This window comes from Neolamprologus multifasciatus, chromosome 22, assembly GCF_963576455.1.
Source record: "Neolamprologus multifasciatus chromosome 22, fNeoMul1.2, whole genome shotgun sequence".
Lineage (NCBI taxonomy): Eukaryota > Metazoa > Chordata > Actinopteri > Cichliformes > Cichlidae > Neolamprologus > Neolamprologus multifasciatus.
In genome coordinates this window covers 7494008-7516509 of record NC_140459.1, presented here as the reverse complement: position 1 = coordinate 7516509, position 22502 = coordinate 7494008, and the positions used below count along the sequence as shown (strand labels likewise).

General features: G+C 37.5%; 1 protein-coding gene across 3 annotated transcripts; it reads right to left on the bottom strand.

Moving 5' to 3' along the window:
• Nucleotides 1-1505: 1505 nt before the first annotated feature.
• Nucleotides 1506-21007, bottom strand: LOC146492801 (C-type lectin domain family 4 member E-like). Of its 3 annotated transcripts, none has more exons than XM_085148981.1 (8): nt 20888-21007; nt 20619-20699; nt 18302-18415; nt 3412-3489; nt 3176-3241; nt 2915-3066; nt 2675-2799; nt 1506-2582 (listed from the first exon to the last, which is right to left on the bottom strand). In XM_085148981.1, exons 1-8 carry the CDS (start codon nt 20949-20951, stop codon nt 2378-2380), a joined length of 885 nt encoding a protein of 294 aa, XP_085005107.1. In that variant the 5' UTR covers nt 20952-21007; the 3' UTR covers nt 1506-2377. The 3 variants fall into 3 exon arrangements, with proteins under 3 accessions (XP_085005107.1, XP_085005110.1, XP_085005109.1); XM_085148983.1 differs by lacking the exons at nt 1506-2582; nt 2675-2799; nt 2915-3066; nt 3176-3241; nt 3412-3489 and adding exons at nt 16427-17296; nt 17389-17513; nt 17629-17780; nt 17890-17955; nt 18052-18105; XM_085148984.1 differs by lacking the exons at nt 18302-18415; nt 20619-20699; nt 20888-21007 and adding exons at nt 4462-4584; nt 5093-6192.
• Nucleotides 21008-22502: the final 1495 nt, after the last annotated feature.

The following is a 22502-nucleotide window of genomic DNA, read 5'->3' as shown; positions in this document are numbered from 1 at the left end:
CTCAAGGTGCTTTATATTATAAGTTACACACTTCAAGAATATATACAGAGAAAAACACAACAATCATATGACCCCCTATGAGCAAGCACTTTGGCGAGAGTGGGAAGGAAAAACTCCCTTTTAACAGGAAGAAACCTCCAGCAGAACCAGACTCAGGGAGGGGCGGGGCCATCTGCTGCGACCGGTTAGGGTGGGAGAAGGAAGACAAGACAAAATATGTTGTGTTGCTGTAGAAGACTGAGACTCCTCCTGTCAGAATAACTGTTTTTATTATAACTGAAGCAAGGTTTCTTTATTTATTGTTGAAATGTCTGTCCCTGTGGTACATTGTGCTGATCTCTTGCATACAAATGCAACAACAGTTTTATGAGTTGCATCACATTTGCAGGCAGTTAAAAGGAAGATAAAAATAAAACGTATTAAAGCAGAACAAAATGAGGAACTGCCCATGAGATGAGGTGATATTTTAGGGTGTTGTTAAAATAGTTGTTTCACAAATTTGGCACAACCTAAAGTTTTCTCAACAATCAAGCTTTTTACACAGTCCTGAACCATCCACCCACAAATATCTGCCCTCTACTGCTGAGTCTGTCAGTCTGATCCACAACTTGTCATCTTCACTCATGATGTTTCTCATTCTTCTCTCCAGAAATGTCTGAACAGAAACAGTTGAGGAAATGACCTCACTGGACATATCTGTGTAGGTTCTCAGTCACACAGGTCGTGGTAGAAGCGAGCTTAGTTTAGGAAGTTTAGGTTAAATTTAGGACATTTTTTAAACTCCAGTGTCTTTCTTCCCGAGCTCCTTGTTGGATTTTTCTGTGCTGAGATGATGAAACATAACAATGTGATTTAATGCATAAGAACATGAACCCTCATGTTGGTTCATGTTCGGCTCAACATTTAGCTCTACATTAATCTCTGCTTTATTAGCAGTTCAGTAAGATTCTTGTTACAGAAACAAATAAAAATAACAAAACTCTTTCAAATTATGTAAAAATGCTCTATTTAATTCATCAATGACTAATTAATAATAAATTAATAATTAATTTATTAATGTATAAATGAATAAAAGACAATCAAAGTAATTTCAAAGTAAAGAAGTATAATAAATGTATAATAAACTAAAGTGATTTGCAAATGAATTTACTGAAGCATATTTTATTCATGTATCTTTATTCATTATTAAATCTTAAAATGCTTTATTTTAATGTGCATGATCTCCCAGTCATCTGTATAAAGGTTCAGTATCTGATACTATGGGCAGAACTTTGTGCCAGACCTGGCAGTGCCCTCTTGTGGTGTAACTTAGGATCGCACTCCACTTAAAATTAAAGATACACTTGAAATCTTAAAATTAAGATCCTTCTTTAACAATTGATCAATTGATTAATATCTATTAATAATATGTAATGATATCTAATGATTTATAATTTGTTGCCGCTTTTGCTTCAGATCCTGGATGCCCCCCGCAAAAAAAAGCGGGTTAACACAAGAAGCCGACAGGATTTTACAACAACAGCAAATGTTCTGTTGCTCATTTAATTTCTTGTAATTCAAACACACATGTGAAAAAACAACAACAAACACAGCAGTACCACACTGTCAGAGGTTTTTCAGGAGTCACAGATGTGAGAGTTAAGAAATGTGTATCATTTACCACATTTACAAACAGCTTCTCACACTGAAAACTCTGAGAACCACAGCCTCCTTTTCTTGTACTGGATGAATCGATGTTAAATGTTGCATTCCTATTTTTAATAACACTGACTTGAATTACTTATTCCATTGTAACACTTCACATGTCTTTCTTTCTTCGTTCCTTTCTTTTTCCTGTAAAAGTGATAATAAATAATTCATAGGTTCTTCTGTTATATGATGTACTCATTGGTTCAGTATCCCAAATACGTTTTAACTTTCTAGATGGCTTTAAGTTTACAAAACTTAAGTTTACAAAACTTTTATTTAATTTAATAACTGTACAGTACTCTCTGTATATAGTAACCATTGTCCTTAATGTAAATATGTAAGAAAAATTGTGTATGTTTCTGTTCTGTGTCCTGTGTACTGTTTGTTTGTATATGTGTCTTTTTGGCTGCTGTTACAACCAAATTTCCCCTTGTGGGACAATTAAAGGATTATTCTATTCTATTCTATTCTATTCTATTCTAAAACAGGATAATTTATTATTTTATTATAAAAATTAATGAATTTCACAGGTGCTCCCACATTTCTTGTTCGTGTTAATCGCTTCAAAACTAAAAAGTATCAGATGCAAAATATTACTCATGTTTATTTTACTGTGTTCATTTTGTTTCTGTTTGTGGCATTATTTTAAAAATTGCATCACTTCATTCTGGTGTTTCATATGTGAATTTCAGTCACACACTTTTTTAAACTGTCCTTTTACTCCTGCTTTCTCACAAATACTTCTGTGAGGCTTTGAGCAAAATGCATCAAACCAACACTTCAGATCAACAGCTCCACCTTTGTCTCCCATCCTCACACAGTCCTCTCCATCAGGATGTTCACCATTGCGCCCTTTCCAATTGTCTGGCTCTTTGATGTTCCAAAACGTCAAACTAAGAGTTGAAGAACAAAAATAATTGGTTTAGTAAAAACTGATAACTTTAATTCTGGAAATGAAAAAATTATATTTTCACAACAATCAAACCTTTGATCCAGTGATGATCCATCCGCCCACAACCATGTGCCCTCTACTGCTGAGTCTGTCAGTCCGATCCAGAACTTGTCCTCAGGTTCAGTCATTACATCTCTCAGTCTTCTCTCCAGGAAACTCTGATCAGGAAAAGAAGATGAAAATTACTTTTTTAGACTTTTCTGTGCTGAGAAGGTGAAACATAAAGATGTGATATAACATGTAAGAACATGAACCTGCAGCAGTGTTTCATACCTGCTCCTCCATGCTCTCTATCTTAACCAGGTCTCCTCTTCTAGCTTTACACTCATCTCTGCTCTTGTTCCAGGATGATTTACTGGTGGAGAAGTAATAGCACTTTCCTCCATGTTGCTCCCAGCCTTCTTCACATTTATAACAAGGATCATCTTTGAAGAGATTACAGCAACGACTTCAGTCAGGTGGAAGAAATCACTGTTCATGTTTGTGTGAACTTAGCTTGAAGTTTGTGTCTCAGAGACAAAATCCATAACTTACCTATTACTTTAGGTACTGGACAGGTCGGCTGCACCGTGCTGCATGATTTTATCTTAGAGAGAGTCTCTGTTAGAATAAAGAATAAAACAGTCATCAGTCATTCATCATCTATTTTTATCTAAAGTTTGAATTAAAAACAAATAATCATTTACAGGAAGTAAAAAAGGCCCAGTCAGCTGTGTGTCACAACTTTGATTTAGACTGAAGGTTAGAAACGATCAGCTGTATATGCTTACCTGTCAGATTACTTTCACACTTCATTTTGTGATGTTTCAGGTTTTCGAGCTGTTTGTTCGTTCTAATTTTGTCAAATGCTGATTAAAAAAGAACAAACAAACCAGTCAGTCAGTGAGGTTTGTTTACACTGAAAGGATTTTTGTAGCTTTGTGTTTTCAGTGTTTCTTTAGTTCTCATGTTTTCAACTGCTGATTTAAAAATGAGAGAAACAAACAGACAGATTTTTCAGAAAACAAGAAAAACACTGAAAAGTTGGACACATCTTTAATTTGCTGCAACATGATTAAAACGGAGCCCGTGTGTGCACTCTGCACACTTACACCTTCACTGTAAATATTTTTCTCATTTGATTTACAGAAAATCAGATTATTGATTTTTTTAAGTTAAGTAAGACTGTTACGTGTCTGCAGGCTGCATGTTTTCTTTCCCTCTCCTTTTGTTTGCCGTTCCCTTAGGTCGCAGACTGCAGGCTGATGTCAATCTGGGGACGTCCAACTAATTAGAGGAGGGAGACCCTGATTGGACAATCCAGGAGTGCACACCTTGATAAGGAGACTCACCTGTGGCTGGCTGCGGCTCTCTTCCCTCCTTTGAATTGTTTGGTACATGTGTGAAGTTTCTCTGCTGTCCTTCTTTTGTTTGATGATTGTGGTGGGAGTAAAGTGGACTAGGTAAGTTTGGGGACCCCATACACTTACTCACGTAGAGTCTTTTTGTTAGAAACATTAGGTAAGTAGGTTGGTGCCACCCATGTAATTTTGAGCTTGTTTTTGAGTTGAGGTTTAGGGTCTTTCCCTCTTGTTTTTGCTTGTCTAGGATAATAGCTCAGCTAAGTTTTGGTTTTGTCTTTTTGGTGGGTTTTTTTGGCACAACCTAACTGTCCCTTTCTCCCCCACATTTGTTGTTATGAATTTGGGTTATTTATTTTGTGAGAGCGCTGCCATTAAACCTTTTTCATAACACCTGTACCGAGTTTCCGGAGTTGTTGTGTTGTCCCCTCCTGCCCTCAAGGAGACGTAACAAAGATGAAGGAAACCACACAAACTCACAGAGACGATAAATGACGATGAGAGCAGCTGCCAGGAGGATACAGAGAACCACCAGTGCCACTCTCTCTGTGGTGACCTTTGACCCTCTGTTTGATTTTTCATGCCGAGAGTCAGGAGCTTCACCTGATGAACATTTAGAGGAGACACAATGTGAGAGTTCAGAAAAGTGTGTATTTATCAGTTACAACAGTTTTAAACAGTTTGTCATGCTACAATATTTTAGTACTATTAAAGTACACTGAACTGTAGCTGAGTGTCAATACAAGAACATTAAAGTTGATTAAGATGCTTTGAACAGGAAACACTTGAGTTAAAACATGTTAACATGTCACACATCCTGTTGGTCAGTTCCTGTTTTTGCTCTTCACATCTTCATTTTGCATAACTTTTAAACATTCTTTCTTCATCAATTAATTTTGACTGTTACATTTCTGATTTATGCAATAAATAAAGAAAAATTATTGATATGATTAAATAATGAATGTGGGCTCTACATGTTTTTAAGTCATATACATATGTTGTTCTGTTCCAGCACAAACATCTTAACTTTAAAAGTCTGATGATGATCACTGAGATGTGACTGAAGCTCCGTCACCTTCCTGTTTTTTTACCACCACGTTAATGTTCTTACCTTCTATGAAGCTCTGCGGACGACTCATCATACTGAAACTTCAAGATCCTGACTTCAGACTTAATCCAACAGTCTCTGAATCACAAAACACAACAAAATGTTGAAATTATGTTTCCTTTGTTATTTATCATAGATTCAATTCTTTATACATTTAACAGAAACTAGATGTAGCTAAGCTTTGATGCTAAAGTCTGGCTGCTCCTGTCAAAATAACTGCTTTTATTATAACTGAAGCAAGGTTTCTTTTTTTATTATTGAAATGTCTGACCCTGTGGTACATTGTGCTGATCTCTTGCATACAAATGCAACAACAGTTTTATGAGTTGCATCACATTTGCAGGCAGTTAAAAGGAAGATAAAAATAAAATGTATTAAAGCAGAACAAAATGAGGAACTGCCCATGAGATGAGGTGATATTTTAGGGTGTTGTTAAAATAGTTGTTTCACAAATTTGGCACAACCTAAAGTTTTCTCAACAATCAAGCCTTTTACACAGTCCTGAACCATCCACCCACAAATATCTTCCCTCTACTGCTGAGTCTGTCAGTCTGATCCACAACTTGTCATCTTCATTCATGATGTTTCTCATTCTTCTCTCCAGAAATGTCTGAACAGAAACAGTTGAGGAAATGACCTCAGTAGACATGTCTGTGTATGTTCTCAGTCACACAGGTCGTGGTAGAAGCGACTGGAGTTTTTTAAGTTTAGGAAATTTTAAATTTTTAAAAATACTCTATTTAATTTATTAATGACTTAATTAGTTGTATTCTTAATAAATTTGATGCTGTACCAGAAATCCCCCAACTTATATTAAAATGTTGATCAAAAACACAAAAGAAATGTGAATACTGTAAAAACAACCATTTAGGGGTCAGTCATGACAAGTTTTACAGATTTTTTATTTACAGCTTTATTTTTGATACCCTTGCGACCGTTTTTTAAATGTTTCTTTGACCCTCATTTGTTCAAATGCTGATTAATAAATTGGATAAACAGAAATGGTATGCTGATCATCTGGAACTTAAAATAACTAGATAATAAGACTTTTTTTTCTGACACCTCTGCTCTGTGGTCGAGGTCTAGAATTGCAGATGTGTTTAGCAGATTAGACTGTGATAATTATAGATATAATTATAAAGTCAATAAGAAGAACCGTGACTCAGGGGGTTGGGAAGCGCATCTGTAACCGGAAGGTCGCCGGTTCGATCCCTGGGCTCTCTGTCCTGGTCGTTGTGTCCTTGGGCAAGACACTTTACCTACCACCTACTGGTGTTGGCCAGAGGGGCCGATGACGCGATATGGCAGCCTCGCTTCTGTCAGTCTGCCCCAGGGCAGCTGTGGCTACAACCATAGCTTGCCTCCAGCAGTGTGTGAATGTGAGAGTGAATGAATAGTGGCATTGTAAAGCGCTTTGGGTGCCTTGAATAGTGCTATATAAATCCAATCCCTTATTATTAAAAGAAAACTTGGAAATGAATTTACTAAAACATATTTTATTCAATTAATTTTATTTATTAATAAATCTTGAAATGCTTTCTAGTCGTCCATATCAGGGTACAGTATCTACAGGTCTGAATGTCTGGTCAAGGACCTCGGTCTGAGTGACCCAGGGTTGATGAGCAGTTTGGACTTGTTTATATATTTGCTGGTTTGTGGCTTGTGTCCCTGGTTTTCAGGTTTGTGTGTGGGTGTGTGCACGTTCTGGAGGTTCGGTTCTCAGGCACCATCAGGCCTGGTGGGTGTGTCCCATTGGGAGGCTGGCCACACCTGAGGAGGATGATCACACACACCTGCAGCTGATCAGGATTGTCGACAGAGGTACATAGCAGTGTGGCTGAGTTCTCCTCGACGCTGGGTTGTTGTGTGACCACCCGTCAGTGTTTTCAGCATAATCAGTGAGTGTTAGTCTGTTGATATTTAGGTGTGCGCTAACAGCTGCCTCTGTGGATTTTCCAGCAGGAGTGCGGGAACGAGAAGGCAGTGAGCACGAGTATCACGGGAGCGGAGACACAGAAGGGGAATCAGGGCACACAGGGATTCTTTGCTGTGCAATTATTTACTACACTGTGTTAGTAAATAACTTTGTTGGTTTAGGGCACTGTGCATATTTACTTTTAGTTACCTGGTAATCCAAAAAATGGAGAAACTTCTTACGTGGTTGTAAATCTGTTTGAACAAAGCTGTGGTCATTTTTTTTTAACTTTATCAAATACTTTGCCAAGAACATTACTTAAGTATTATTATTATTATTATTATTATTATTATTATTTAATATGATAAAGTATTATTACTAACCCTAAAAAAACGTATGTAAAGTTCCTTTGCCTTTTAAATTTGTTGGATAGAAAATATATTTAACTCAAAATGTAATGAACCAACTCATAATTTTTTACCATCACAAAAGGTGCCAAGTGCTACACACACAAACCATTTTAAATAAAGAAAATAACTGAATTATGATGTTAATATACAAAGATATGTATATATCTATGAGCAGCTACCTACTGAAACATTAAGCATTAAGGTGTTTGAGTGTTGTTTAAATGTTTATAGCCTGGCACAGGCTTTCTAGCTCAGCTATACAGTTGGGGATGCTTTTTCTGCTACTTTTTATCTCATTCAGTGTTCATTGATACTAAAATATCAAATCAAATCAATTTTATTTCTATAGCACATTTAAATGCAACAGCATTGATCAAAGTTCTTCACAATTAGTTAAGAACATGAGAAAACAATAGAAAAACAAATACAGATAATTGAGATGAGGCAATGACAACGTGTAACATAAAAACAAAACAAACGTAACAAAAAAAGTCTGATGGTACTCAAAGTGAACTTGAATTAAAAGCCAACGTAAAAAAGTGAGTTTTAAGACACGATTTGAAAGACTGAAAGACTCTGGAGTACGAATATCATCTGGCAAGTTATTCTAGAGTCTAGGCGCTGCAACTGCGAAGGCCCGATCTCCTCTATAATTCAATCGAGACCTCGGTTGTACTAAGAGCATCTGGCGAGACGATCTCAGTGCTCATTTGGAGTTATACATGTTGAGGAGTTTGCTTAAATAACTGAATGCCATACCAAGAATTTTAAAATTTCATCAAATCTCAAAAATCTGCTACAACTGGAGTAATTTGTTCATATATTCTAGCACCTGTTAAAAGATGTGCAGAATTTCAGTAATCCAGTCTAGAAAGGATGAAGCCATGAATAAGTTTTTCTTTAGGCTTTGCTTTTGTTTAAGCTTTGCTTGGATTTTTCCTAATGACTCACAGACCACTAACTCAGCTAAAAGTTAGTAAAATTTAACTGAGAACTTCACAAGAAAGCTAAAAACAGACACTGCACTTCCTCATCAGCAATACGCCTGCGGAGTATGAAGTAGATACACAAAGACAATGCACAAACACACACATACAAATAAGGAGATGACGGACTTCAGAGCCACTTCCTCACTTTGACTCTACAGTAAAAAGGCAAATCCTGTCTTCAGTTTGTTTCTCTCAGCAATTAACAAACACAACAACAACAGTGAGAGACATAATAAGCATTCTCATAATGGACGCTGACTGGACTCATAGTTCATACTCATGTTTATTTCTGCTCTTTACCTACCAGGCAGCTCTACTGTGGCAAATCACACTTAAGGACTTAACTTCAGAGTAACAGCCTCTGCAACAAAAACACAAAACTAGATTGCAGGCTGGTGTGGTGTGAATACTCATGGCTGCTGGTAAAATGTGAGTTTATAACTTCACTATATTCATATTAAAATGCAGCAAACAGAATAAAAGGATTTTCAAAGATTTTTCTTACAAAACTTTTCTCTCATAGATGCACAAACAGAAAAGATTACAGTGTCCATTTACCTTTCTGTCTCCTCTTGTAAGGTTCACACCAGAGCAAAGTTCTGCAGACATTCAGACATTTTACAGCTTTGTCAGCATCACTAACAACAGACAACACTGAAAAATGAGGAGGGCTTATAAACTGGCTCGCTTTCTCAGACTCGGACTTTTTTTTAAACTAGTGGTAATTCACTTCCCTTTCTGCGCTGAGAAAAAAAACACTAATCTTTCACACCATCACCACATCACTTGCTGATATACAGAATACCTTACTAATGTTGAACTGCTCATGGGAAACATGCATTCAGACTGAACTAGTAAGAAGTAAAGAACAAAAACAAAAAAAACCCATACCACTAATCAACCAGAGGGACTTTTTCTTCAGTTATTTCTGTGTTGCAAAATATGTTGTATGAAAGCATTTATATGGCCTCAATTTGTGGTGATAAATATTTTGTTTTGTAATCTTGTAAACAAAAATATCAGATTTTTTTTTCTGTTTACGAATACAACTTGTTTGTTGTTCTGGCCTTTGTTCACCCTGGAGTTAAAACTTTCAGTTTAGTCACAATAAATTCATTTTGACTCGTAAATTGGCTTCTGGGTTTGGCTTTGGGGACCCTGGCGGGGTCACTTTCCTTTTAACCCTTATGTTGCGTTCCTGTACCCCTAGACTGGAACGTAACATAAAGTAATGGATAATTGCTATGGATCTGTAAAACTTGGACATAAATAACATGAAAGGTAGATGTAGAAGTGAGATCAAAGGTCAAATGTGACACAATATTTGAATTCAAAATATAATCTGCTGTTTACAATCCCTATGTACCAACATTATTTCCTAAATTTTGCCAATAAACATAAAGGCAGTATATTTAAGCATAGTTGTAAAGATAAAAGACGTTTTATGAAAGTTTGACATTATTTGACCTTGAAGAAGACTCCAGAGGTCCAAAGTAATCTGATATTTAGAATCCCCATGTATCATTCACAGTATCACAATATGCTGTCAATACAAACATTGCACTTGCATTAACACACATGCAAAAGCATAATCTCCATTTTACAGTTTTTCACGATTGCTAAGACACATTCCTGGAAAGCTGCTCTCCTTTTCCCCAAACTGTGAACACAAAACCTACTTTCCAAGCTACATTCACAAATCCTCTGATTCTTCTTGCAAAACCAAACTTTTACCTCAAAACAGTTCAATCTGTGCTCAAAACTGAACTATGCCGTCAAATTATGCCTCAAGTCAATCTAAATTAAATACTGAGTAGTCACTAAACTACTACTACTAAAGGAAAACACAATGCTCAGGATATGAAGCGGTAGAAATAAATGTTTATTTAGGCTAAATGCATGTTGCAAAAGAAAATAACTGGGCATTTCTTACACTTGTACATAGAAAAGAAAATTTGCCAAAAAAAACAAAAACAAAAACAGAAATCCTGTGCATTTACATGTAGCACTTGTACGTAGAAATAAAGCACACAAGTATAAAAATGAAGTACTGTCAAAGGAAAATTGTGTATATATGATCAGCTACATGAAATGTGCTCTTTTATTATCACTAAGCAAATGTCTATGTGACTTTTGAGATGAACTCTTCTGTGATAAACAACTTACAGCTTCCTCTTCTCTATAAGAATATGCAGATTTAGAAAAAGGGGAACCTCAGCTCAGAGTTCTTAGAATAACGCTGTTTTATTTGTACACACACACACACATACACACACACACAGAAAAGTATAAATAAAGCACGCAGGCAGTGATGAGACGTAGGTCTTGCGTTCCATGACTGCCCTCGCGAGTGAAAAACAACTGCAGTGTTTGTGTTTTCTAACTCAGGTGTCTTAGCTGAAGAACTGCGGGGTGATTCTTAGAAATCCCCTGCCAAGTACAAAGGAAAAAGGTGCATTACTCCGCCACAGCATCATTTTTCCGTACTGGGTCAGGCCACTGGACTTCACCTGCATCACAGGCCACATGTTCTCTGGCCAGGCAACGGGGGGAAAAAACCCTGGCATGTCGTATCCAGGCTTGACATGGCTCCACACCAATGTCACCACAGGCCAGTTCCATGGCTTGCAGGAGATTTACCCTGGTGTAAGGTTGGCGTTCATATACCTTCCACCGCCATGAGGAGAAGAATTCTTCAATGGGGTTCAGGAAAGGGGAGTATGGTGGAAGGCAAAGATTGATAAAAGCTTGGTTCATATTGAATCCTAACCCGGAGGCCTCTGTGAAAACTCAGATTGTCCCAAACGACAACATAAATTGGCAGCTCATCCTGCTGCCCCAACAGAGCATCTCGCATGTGATTGAGGAAGATATGTACACATTTTTGTAGGTGATGTAGGCCAACTACAGTAAATCACTACTTACTAGTGATGTGCGGATCGATCCTGAAATATCGATTCCTCCGATACCAATCATTTATGTTCTAGAATCGAGTCCCACATTAAAATATCAATATTTTAGTAATTTAGAGTAAATTTGTAGTTTATCATTAACAGGAACACAGTGGAAAGAAACTATAACATTCGGATTGTCTACATTCAAAGGAACTACTTCCTCTTCCGCCTTTCATAGTCATGTGCGAAATACGGCTGTATAAATGTCTCGCAGCCCCTTGGCGCGCGCACTCACAACAACGGCTGAGCGTCATGTGCGGATTTATTTTACCTCCACAAACAGCTGAGATGTGGTTTGCGATACATGTGGCAAAAAAGTGCTCCAAAAGTGAGGTGTTGTGGCCATACTAGGGAGACATTCAAAAGGGCTGTTGGGGGGGGGGATACATTTTACAGGGTTTATTTATCGGATAAAATACGTTAAATGTCACCGTTATTATTGGCTGGCCCGGAAACAGCGGGGGTGTCCAAGTTCAGAGGCTGCTTCCACCTGAGGACCCGGCCTTCGCGGTCTAAAGAAAGCTGGGTAGTACGTCATGAGCTCCCTCGGTGGAGTGAAACTCTGCTGTCTGCTCCTTGCTATCTAACATATAACCGGGCGCTGACGTAAACTCTTCTGTTTATTCAGCTGTGTGAAAACCCGGGAGGAACCCTCCCGAGGGATTAATAAAGTTAAATTTAATTTAATCTAATGTAATAACTTTAATCTCAGCCAAACCGATTTACTCATGAACAAATAAAACACTGAAAAAAACAAACAATAACATTTTGAAGTTATCAAAGTGACTTTATGTTTAACCCGAGTAGTGAAAGACCGCGGGGGTTTGAAGACGATGTGTAGATCGGCTCAGATATTTGAAGTTTACACAGCTACATTCTCACCTGAAAACATGTTAAAGGTTTTTTTGCGACCCAGAAAGAAAAATAAGAGTAATATTAAAACTAAGTAGCTGCCGCCATTGTTGGAAACTGGAATTGGCTGGGCCGCTCTATGAATTCTGCGATATGGTTTTTCAATTTTGTTGTCCTGGTGGAAAATCGGGAGAAATTCGGGAGAATGGTGGCTCCGGGAGATTTTTGGGAGGGGCACTGAAATTTGGTATTCTCCCGGAAAAATCGGGAGGGTTGGCATGTATGGTTGTGGCAACATCACTAACCTTGTCAAACACCTCAAAGTAAATCATATCACAGAATATGACGAGCGAATGTTGAGGCGAACTGAAGAGGAGGAGAGGGACAGGTGCTGCTAGGGCGAGACAGACGTCTCTCACGGAGTCCTTTAGTGCTGCAGGCAGGCAACGTGTTCAAATAGCACACAACTTCATTTTTTTTATTTCTATATGATGAACCCTACATTATTAAGTGATAAGAACAAGTAATCTGATGTCCTGTAATCATTATGACGCTATAATTTGAGATACAGTATAGAGTATGTTTGGGGAGTGTGATTGTGTGTACATGTCCATTTATGTCTATCCCTACGTTGGGTGAGTGCTGAGTGTTTGTATATGTGTGCATGAGGGTGGGAATGCATGTTTGTGTCTGTGTGTGCCTGTTTGTCTGTGTCTATATGCCAGGTCGAGTCTTAGACTCCACCTCTCTGGAAAATCCCAGGCCCTCCAAAGTGTGGAGGCCTATCTCCCCTCACCACACTCCCTGCCGGTGACTGATGCCCTCAGCGGTCGGTGCATTGATGGTTCTCGCGCCTGTTGCTCGGTCAGGCCTCTTCTGGGGCGCGGGGGGCCCTCCGGCCTCCGGCCTCTGTGCCTGCGGCTCGGTTCACTCTGGCACAGCTGGCTGCCGGTGGAGCTGGCGGGCACGCCGGTGCAGCCCCCTCTAGCTTCTGCTCGGTGGCTACTGGGTGACCCCTCGTCTGGAGATCCTCAGCCCTTCCCATGAAGGTGGCACGGATGCCCCTCCGGTGGTCCTCCTTGGGCTCTCGCACTCTGGGGCCTCTGGATGTCTGGGGCCTGGATCTCCTCCATGCCTGCTTCATGCCCTGGGGGACAGGGCTATGGCTCTCTACATCCTCTTGCAGACCATTACATGGGGAAACCATTTGAATACAAGCGCGCTGATCCACACAGGTGTGCAGACGGGTGTTCATTGTTCGTAGACTTAAATCACACCTTTCTTGGCTGCTACTTCAAAGCACATTGTGCGCTGTCTGTCCTGCGTGCTGCACAACAACATTCAATATTTAGTATTTACTGCTGTTCATACTTAGCTAAATTAATGCGATGGTGTTGTGTTTAGTATGTTGCTTTGGGTTTTTTTGTTGGTTTTCTAGTCTTTTTCTCTCAACAGGTGATCCAGGAGATATTTTTTTTCCCCCTTTCTCACTGTCCCTCTCCCCTTCTGTTTTTCTTTTCCTTCCTCTTTCTTTCTCCCTTTCCTATCCCTCACTCATGTCTATCCCGTCTGTAACAATTGAAAATAAAATAAAATAAAAAATAAAAACAAAGGTCGATCAAATGGACCAATACGGCAATGCCATGATGATCCATTTGGCAAAATAAATCCACTGGGTATCCTTGTTGGTCTTCAGACAACAATTCTGACGGCTAAAGAACCAAATGGGACAGGCAAAAAAGAAAAAAAAAGATACAATAAATAAAATAAGTTTTTGTACAAAGTATCGGTATCGGATCAGTATCGCCGATACCACCCTGAATATTACTTGGTATCGGATCGGAAAGAAAATCAGTGGTATCGCACATCACTACTACTTACAGTAACCAACATTTATGTGTCTGGATAAATACAAACCAGTACATACTGGAATCTTTGCTCCTCGACTCAGATATAACAGAGATATGTTCAAAGGGCATTCAGTACAGCTGTTTCATGCGCAGTCTGTTGCACTTGAGGACACGGTCTACAGTAGAGAGGTTGACACTGTCGATACCCTCAAAATGCACATGGTCATCAATGATCCTCAGCTGAATTTCACGCAGTTTAATAGTGTTGTTCTTACAGACCATATCGACAATTAGGATCTCTTGGTGTGGGGAGAACATAGATGTCCTACCACCCCCATGTGGCAGTCTTTCAATTCTACAAAAGAGAAAATGCACTTACAAAAATACATACATGGAATAGGCCTACAAACAGTCAGACCAACCCTCCATTACAGTACCTCAGTACACTGGCATAGTGATGTACTAAAACATGTTTACTGTGGTACAGTATATAGTACAGTCATTGTACATATGTAATTGTTGTCAACATTTACATAATATGATGTCAAAAAAGGTAACTACCTGTTCTCTTCTCCAAATCTTCGGATTATGGTGGACACTGTGAATCTACTGATGTTTGATTGTACCCTTAGTCTGGCTGCCTCCATTGTCATACCATAGACAAGAACATGGTCAATCACAGTAGCTCTGATTTCATCTGATTTTACTGTTCTTTCTCCTCTCTGACCACCTCAACCACCTTGACCTGCTCAACCTCCTCTCACACGAACTCCTCTTCTTGGATTTCTATCCATTGTAGTGCCTCACAAACCAGTGTTCTGGCTTATGTACCCTCACATCATTAGCCACAAGTGTGATAAACACACACAAAACCTTCGACTTGTCTTTCAAAACCAAACACTTGACCCAAAACTATTTTACAGTTTTCTGAATTGCTAAAACACTAAAACCCATTGTAAAAACTAAACTGTCAACTATGAAAACTCTTTCATCAAAAAACATTTGTTTCATGGAAATGTTTCTTTCTTAACAACACTTGTTTATTTCTAACATTCTCAAACATCTCAAAGCATGAGCTGAATAATCCTACTCTCCAGTGTCCATTTGTGTGGAAACATGAGAAAAAATGTAAACAATCAACACCGAAATTCAATTCAATTTATTTATACAGCACCAAATCACAACAAATGGTCGCCTCAAGGTGCTTTATATTATAAGTTACACACTTCAAGAATATATACAGAGAAAAACACAACAATCATATGACCCCCTATGAGCAAGCACTTTGGCGACAGTGGGAAGGAAAAACTCCCTTTTAAAAGGAAGAAACCTCCGGCAGAACCAGACTCAGGGAGGGGCGGGGCCATCTGCTGCAACCGGTTGGGGTGAGAGAAGGAAGACAAGACAAAATATGTTGTGTTGCTGTAGAAGACTGAGACTGAGACTGAGACTCCTGCTGTCAGAATAACTGTTTTTATTATAACTGAAGCAAGGTTTCTTTATTCTTTATTTATTGTTGAAATGTCTGACCCTGTGGTACATTGTGCTGATCTCTTGCATACAAATGCAACAACAGGTTTATGAGTTGTATCACCTTTGCAGGCAGTTAAAAGGAAGATAAAAATAAAACGTATTAAAGCAGAACAAAATGAGGAACTGCCCATGAGATGAGGTGATATTTTGGGGTGTTGTTAAAATAGTTGTTTCACAAATTTGGCACAACCTAAAGTTTTCTCAACAATCAAGCCTTTTACACAGTCCTGAACCATCCACCCACAAATATCTTCCCTCTACTGCTGAGTCTGTCAGTCTGATCCAGAACTTATCATCTTCATTCATGATGTTTCTCATTCTTCTCTCCAGAAATGTCTGAACAGAAACAGTTGAGGAAATGACCTCACTGGACATATCTGTGTAGGTTCTCAGTCACACAGGTCGTGGTAGAAGCGAGCTTAGTTTAGGAAGTTTAGGTTAAATTTAGGACATTTTTTAAACTCCAGTCTCTTTCTTCCTGAGCTCCTTGTTGGATTTTTCTGTGCTGAGATGATGAAACATAACAATGTGATGTTATGAATAAGAAAATGAACCCTCATGTTGGTTCATGTTCGGCTCAACATTTAGCTCTAGATTAATCTCTGCTTTATTAGCAGTTCAGTAAGATTCTTGTTACAGAAACTAAACAAAATAAAAATAACAAAACTCTTTCAAATTATGTAAAAATGCTCTATTTAATTTATCAATGACTAATTAATAATAAATTAATAATTAATTTATTAATGTATAAATGAATAAAAGACAATCAAAGTAATTTCAAAGTAAAGAAGTATAATAAATGTATAATTAACAAAAGTGATTTGGAAATGAGAACTCTGAGAACCACAGCCTCCTTTTCTTGTACTGGATGAATCGATGTTAAATGTTGCATTCCTATTTTTAATAACACTGACGTGAATTACTTATTCCATTGTAACACTTCACATCTCTTTCTTTCTTCGTTCCTTTCTTTTTCCTGTAAAAGTGATAATAAATAATTCATAGGTTCTTCTGTTATATGATGTACTCATTGATTCAGTATCCCAACTTTCTAGATGGCTTTAAGTTTACAAAACTTTTATTTAATTTAATAACTGTACAGTACTCTCTGTATATAGTAACCATTGTCCTTAATGTAAATATGTAAGAAAAATTGTGTATGTTTCTGTTCTGTGTCCTGTGTACTGTTTGTTTGTATATGTGTCTTTTTGGTTGCTGTTACAACCAAATTTCCCCTTGTGGGACAATTAAAGGATTATTCTATTCTATTCTATTCTATTCTATTCTATTCTAAAACAGAATAATTTATTATTTTATTATAAAAATTAATGAATTTCACAGGTGCTCCCACATTTCTTGTTCGTGTTAATCGCTTCAAAACTAAAAAGTATCAGATGCAAAATATTACTCATGTTTATTTTACTGTGTTCATTTTGTTTCTGTTTGTGGCATTATTTTAAAAATTGCATCACTTCATTCTGGTGTTTCATATGTGAATTTCAGTCACACACTTTTTTAAACTTTCCTCTTACTCCTGCTTTCTCACAAATACTTCTGTAAGGATTTGAGCAAAATGCATCAAACCAACACTTCAGATCAACAGCTCCACCTTTTTCTCCCATCCTCACACAATCCTCTCCATCAGGATGTTCACCATTGCGCCCTTTCCAATTGTCTGGCTCTTTGATGTTCCAAAACGTCAAACTAAGAGTTGAAGAACAAAAATAATTGGTTTAGTAAAAACTGATAACTTTAATTCTGGAAATGAAAAAATTATATTTTCACAACAATCAAACCTTTGATCCAGTGATGATCCATCCGCCCACAACCATGTGCCCTCTACTGCTGAGTCTGTCAGTCCGATCCAGAACTTGTCCTCAGGTTCAGTCATTACATCTCTCAGTCTTCTCTCCAGGAAACTCTGATCAGGAAAAGAAGATGAAAATTACTTTTTTAGACTTTTCTGTGCTGAGAAGGTGAAACATAAAGATGTGATATAACATGTAAGAACATGAACCTGCAGCAGTGTTTCATACCTGCTCCTCCATGCTCTCTATCTTAACCAGGTCTCCTCTTCTAGCTTTACACTCATCTCTGCTCTTGTTCCAGGATGATTTACTGGTGGAGAAGTAATAGCACTTTCCTCCATGTTGCTCCCAGCCTTCTTCACATTTATAACAAAGATCATCTTTGAAGAGATTACAGCAACGACTTCAGTCAGGTGGAAGAAATCACTGTTCATGTTTGTGTGAACTTAGCTTGAAGTTTGTGTCTCAGAGACAAAATCCATAAGTTACCTATTACTTTAGGTACTGGACAGGTCGGCTGCACCGTGCTGCATGATTTTATCTTAGAGAGAGTCTCTGTTAGAATAAAGAATTTTAAAAAATCAACTTTCATCAGTCATTCATCAGGAATGTCTGACCAAATATCACAGTATACCAGGTGTATATGCTTACCTGTGAGATTACTTTCACACTTCGTTAGTTGGTTAGTTCTACTTTTATCAAATGCTGATAAAAAAAAATATCAAAAGCAAGTAAACAAATTAGTAACTTTTTTGTTTACGCGGAAAACATTTTTTACATCTGTTAGAAAGTAAAATACAGTATTTTGAGGAAAACATTCATCAGAAGCATTATTCTTCTTAACATTACTTAAAATAATTGATTTTACTTTAAGTCTTATTAAATTCTAATGTTAACTCACTGGTAAAACACAGAGCAATGAGAGCAGCTGCCAGGAGAACACTGAGAACCACCAGGACCACTCTCTCTGAGGTGACCTTTGACCCTTTGCTCACCACAGCTTGTTGAGGATCCTCTGAATAGTGAGGAAAGGAAATACATTAGCGATGTGAGATGTGGTGTAAATGTGGTTGAGAATTTTATTGAGCTAGATTTTAGATGTTAATGTTCTCACTGTGTTTGTACAAAGAACATGATTCACTGGCTCATTCTTCGAGCACACAATCACAGATTTAAAACACACCAACCTCAAAGGTAAACATATGACTTATAAGCAACGCAAAGAATAACATATTTGACTGAACCGTATATTCATTGCACATTCCTGTCTTTAAAAATACTGGACAGGATGACGTTGTAAAGTGCAGGTCAACCTTCCAAAGACGGCGCATGAGAGAGATGAAGAAAAGAGTGCAGGCAGATGAGTATGACAACTCAGGTCGAGTGGTTTAGAGACAAAGTTAGAGAGGTGAGGCTGAGATGGTTTGGACATGTGCAGAGAAGCAACAGTGGTTAAAGTGGACAAAGGATGTTGAAGGTGGAGCTGCCGATAAGAATGACCACAGAGAAGATACACGGATGTTGTAAAAGGAGGAATCTAGCAATACGGCCCCTGTCATCACCCCCTAAAGGAAGCAGTCGTAAAAAGATGAAGATTAAGGAGAACGCTGGCTTTGCATTAATTACAGCATCAAAGAAATATATATTTGTTATCCTGAGTGCTTATGTGGAGAGAATTAGGACAAAATCTTTAGCCGGGAATAAACACATATCGGCAGTTTGCCGATATGTGTTTATTCACACATATCGGAATAAACACATATTTTGAAGGAAATTATTTAACCTTATGAAATTTAGTGTATAATAAATAACATGTCAGTAAGAGGAAGTGGGATTTTTAGTAAAGAAGATCTTTTGTACTGCAGATGCCTGATGAGCTATTTCCCAGGCAACTGTCTTCTCACAAACATGTTTGTAACAAGCCTGAAAAATGAAGGAGATGCTTCTTACATGGTTAAAGGTGTAAGAGGGTGCATTTTAACCCAGAGTATGTCCTTTTACTCAACTAACCCCGTAAAGTTTTATTGTCAATATACATCTAACCAAACAGTGGATGAGGACAACAGTTACAAGTCAAAAATATACTGGTAAACTAATTAAAACAAAAATGATATGAAAACTAATCTCCTGGATGAAACTGTGCATCCACTAACTGTCTTATGTGAAGTACAAATAAGGAAAAATAAAAAACAATGTTAACAATGTTTAACAATTTTAATTTAAAGTAGAGAGTGAGGAGGAACTGAGGGACAAAGAAAAACGGGTAGCATGGAGCTACAAATTTCGTTTAGGTAAATGAGCAGAGTGTCTGCTCAGAGTCGGTCTTTTGAGGACTAAAATTGACCAATTTTATGCAAATGATCTTTTAGCAGAGAACTGCTCCTTGAGACAACCTCAAGCTCAGCACCGTAGTTCCTCTTCTGCAATAAGACAGACCAGTGGTTCCAGAGAAATGTAAAGAAACTGCATCGACATTAACACACATGCACACACAGAGAAACTAATTTATTTAAAGGAACCACTCCTTCAGAACCACTTCCTCATTTTTTAATTAACTTTTACGTCTCTTTATAATTTCCTCAGTATAAACAAAAAAAGAAACCTGAAATGTTTTTTTAAAAATTGGGAAACTTGTAAATGAGACACTTAAAAAAACGAGTGGGTCTGATGTTGTCAAATTAAATTTACATTAAATTTACAATAAAGTGTGGTGACAACTCAACTACAATTTTGTTTTTGTTCTTTAATGATTTTATTTCAGCTACTTTTTATACTGACAGCCTCTGATGCTGCAGTAATAATAATGGATTGGATTTATATAGCGCTTTTCAAGGCACCCAAAGCGCTTTACAATGCCATTATTCATTCACTCGTGGCTCAAGAATGTCTATCATTTATCTCATATTCATCATTGTCATCTTTTTGTCTTAAGTTAAGGTGTAAAAAATACAAATCGTGTACCAGTACTACTGTAAAAGTTTGGTGTGTTTATGTGTTGCACACATTTTGACCTTCTTTTTAAAATTTACATACAGCTACAATTTTGGAACAAATGTTCTGCTTTTTTTCTTTTTACTGATTCAGATGGATGTTTTGTTTTCAACGACAGAGCTCTGTTTGACCAAAGTGCTTCCTCTGTTGTCTGTTTCCTTAATAACAGACACTAACTGGAGCTCACAGTTAATCCTCCTGTTTATTAATTACTGCTGTTTTCCTACCAGACAGCTCTGCTGTGGATGGCTGAGTCTTTGAGATCTTGATTTCAGAGTAAGTCGGGTCAGTCGATGTGGTAACGGCCTCTGTAATAAAAGATGAAACCGTATTGTTGCACAGCTACCACTAAAAATGGCTGCCAATAAAATGAGCGGCTGTAAAATAAATCACTGTATTCACATTACACTCACACCTAAGATGTAATATAAGCAGCTTTTCAGAGATTTTTTTTAGGAATTTTCTACATGTAGTAAGATAACTAGATAAGTCTCACCATTGGCTCCCTTTTTTCCTCTTGCAAACTTCACATCGGAGTATACTACCTCAGCTTCAGGCATTTTGCTGTGTGTGTGTGGCTGCTGTGTATTAGCAGTTCTAAAAGAGAAGTTTCACAACATACATACAAAAAAAAACTTCCTCACAAGAACCCACCCAAATCTCTCTTTTTTTTAACTTGTGGTAATTTACTTCCTGTTTTGGGGGGATAAAATGAAGTAATCTTCCATTTCAGCTCAGTGATGAATCCAGTTTCACAGGAAGGTCACACACATACACACATATATATATACATATGTGTGTATGTGTGTGTGTGTGTGTGCGTGTGTGTGTGTGAGACCTGTGAAGCTAGAGTGGCTATTTGTTGCACACATTTTGTCCTTCTTTTTTAAATTTTATTACAGACAGAAATTGTTTTGGAACATATAAAATTATTTGTTCTACATTTTGTTTTCTTTTTACTGATTCTGTCGCATGTTTTGTTTCCAATGCATGTGTCTTAAATACACATTTTGTGTTACAGCCTTTTTCCAAAATGCATTAAATTCATTTTCACCCTAAAATTCTACACAATACGCCCGTAATGATAAAGTAAACATTTTTTTGCTTGAAATTCTTGCAAATTAATCAAATAATCAAATAACTCAACAAACTTGAGCTCAGGTGCATCCTGTTTCCACTGATCTTTTGTCAGATGTTACCGTGGTCACTCTGTCAGAGCTCCAGCATTAATCTGTGGATAGAGGAGAAACTTCCAGAAGGACAACCATTTCTAAACTTCACCATTCAGGCCTGTGTGGTAGAAGAAAGACAGTTTTCATTAAAAGGCACGTGACAGCCTGTCTGTAATTGCTTCCAAAGATGCTTTAACAAATTATTGAACAAAGGCTGAGAACACTTATAAAAAAAAAATTGTTTTTTATTTTTAACTTTTTTTTTTTCAAGAATTTTAAGCAAAAGTTTGATATATGGCATAAGTTACAGCCTAGATCAGATGCAGAAGTATAATTCACGTGTTGAACGTTTTTTTTGCAGTTTTATTTTTACAGCACCAAACCACAAAAACTGTTGCCTAAATACACTTTATACTGTGAGGTAAAGACCCTGCAGAAGCACAAAGAAAATCCCAACAATTAGATGACGCTATATGAGCAAGCACTTGGTGTCAGTGGGAAGGAAAAACTCCCTCTTAACAGGAAGAATCCTTTAGCAGAACCAAGCCCATGAAGGGGTTGCCATCTGCCACGACTGATTGGGGTGATCCGAGACACTCCTCATCTCTATGTGTTAGCCCTTTGACAGATTGCAACCTTCACAGGGTGTACCCTGCTTCACACTATGTGGCAACTGGGATATGCCCCAGCAACACTGGATTGGAAAAGAAGAAGAAGATGGTCGGATAAATTATAGAATACTATATTGATATATTAATTATTGCTGTTAAAAGTTTTAACAGTGAACATTTGTGTAAACTTTATGTCAATTTAGTCACAAAAATCAGTCATTCAATTTTAAAACACCATTAAACACTACTATACTAATTATATATTTTAAAAAAAAACTATCCGCAAAACAAAAGGAAATGTTTAATTATGAAGGATAAAACAAACAAA

What these genes read in the sequence shown, in the direction of transcription:
- LOC146492801 (XM_085148981.1), bottom strand. Translation starts at nt 20,951, where the DNA reads ATGCCTGAAGCTGAGGTAGTATACTCCGATGTGAAGTTTGCAAGAGGA. An exon ending in TCCAGTACCTAAAGTAATAG is followed by an intron (nt 3,067 to 3,175) that starts GTAAGTTATGGA and finishes ATCTCTTCAAAG; the next exon opens with ATGATCCTTGTTATAAATGT. An exon ending in GGATCATCACTGGATCAAAG is followed by an intron (nt 2,583 to 2,674) that starts GTTTGATTGTTG and finishes TTCAACTCTTAG; the next exon opens with TTTGACGTTTTGGAACATCA.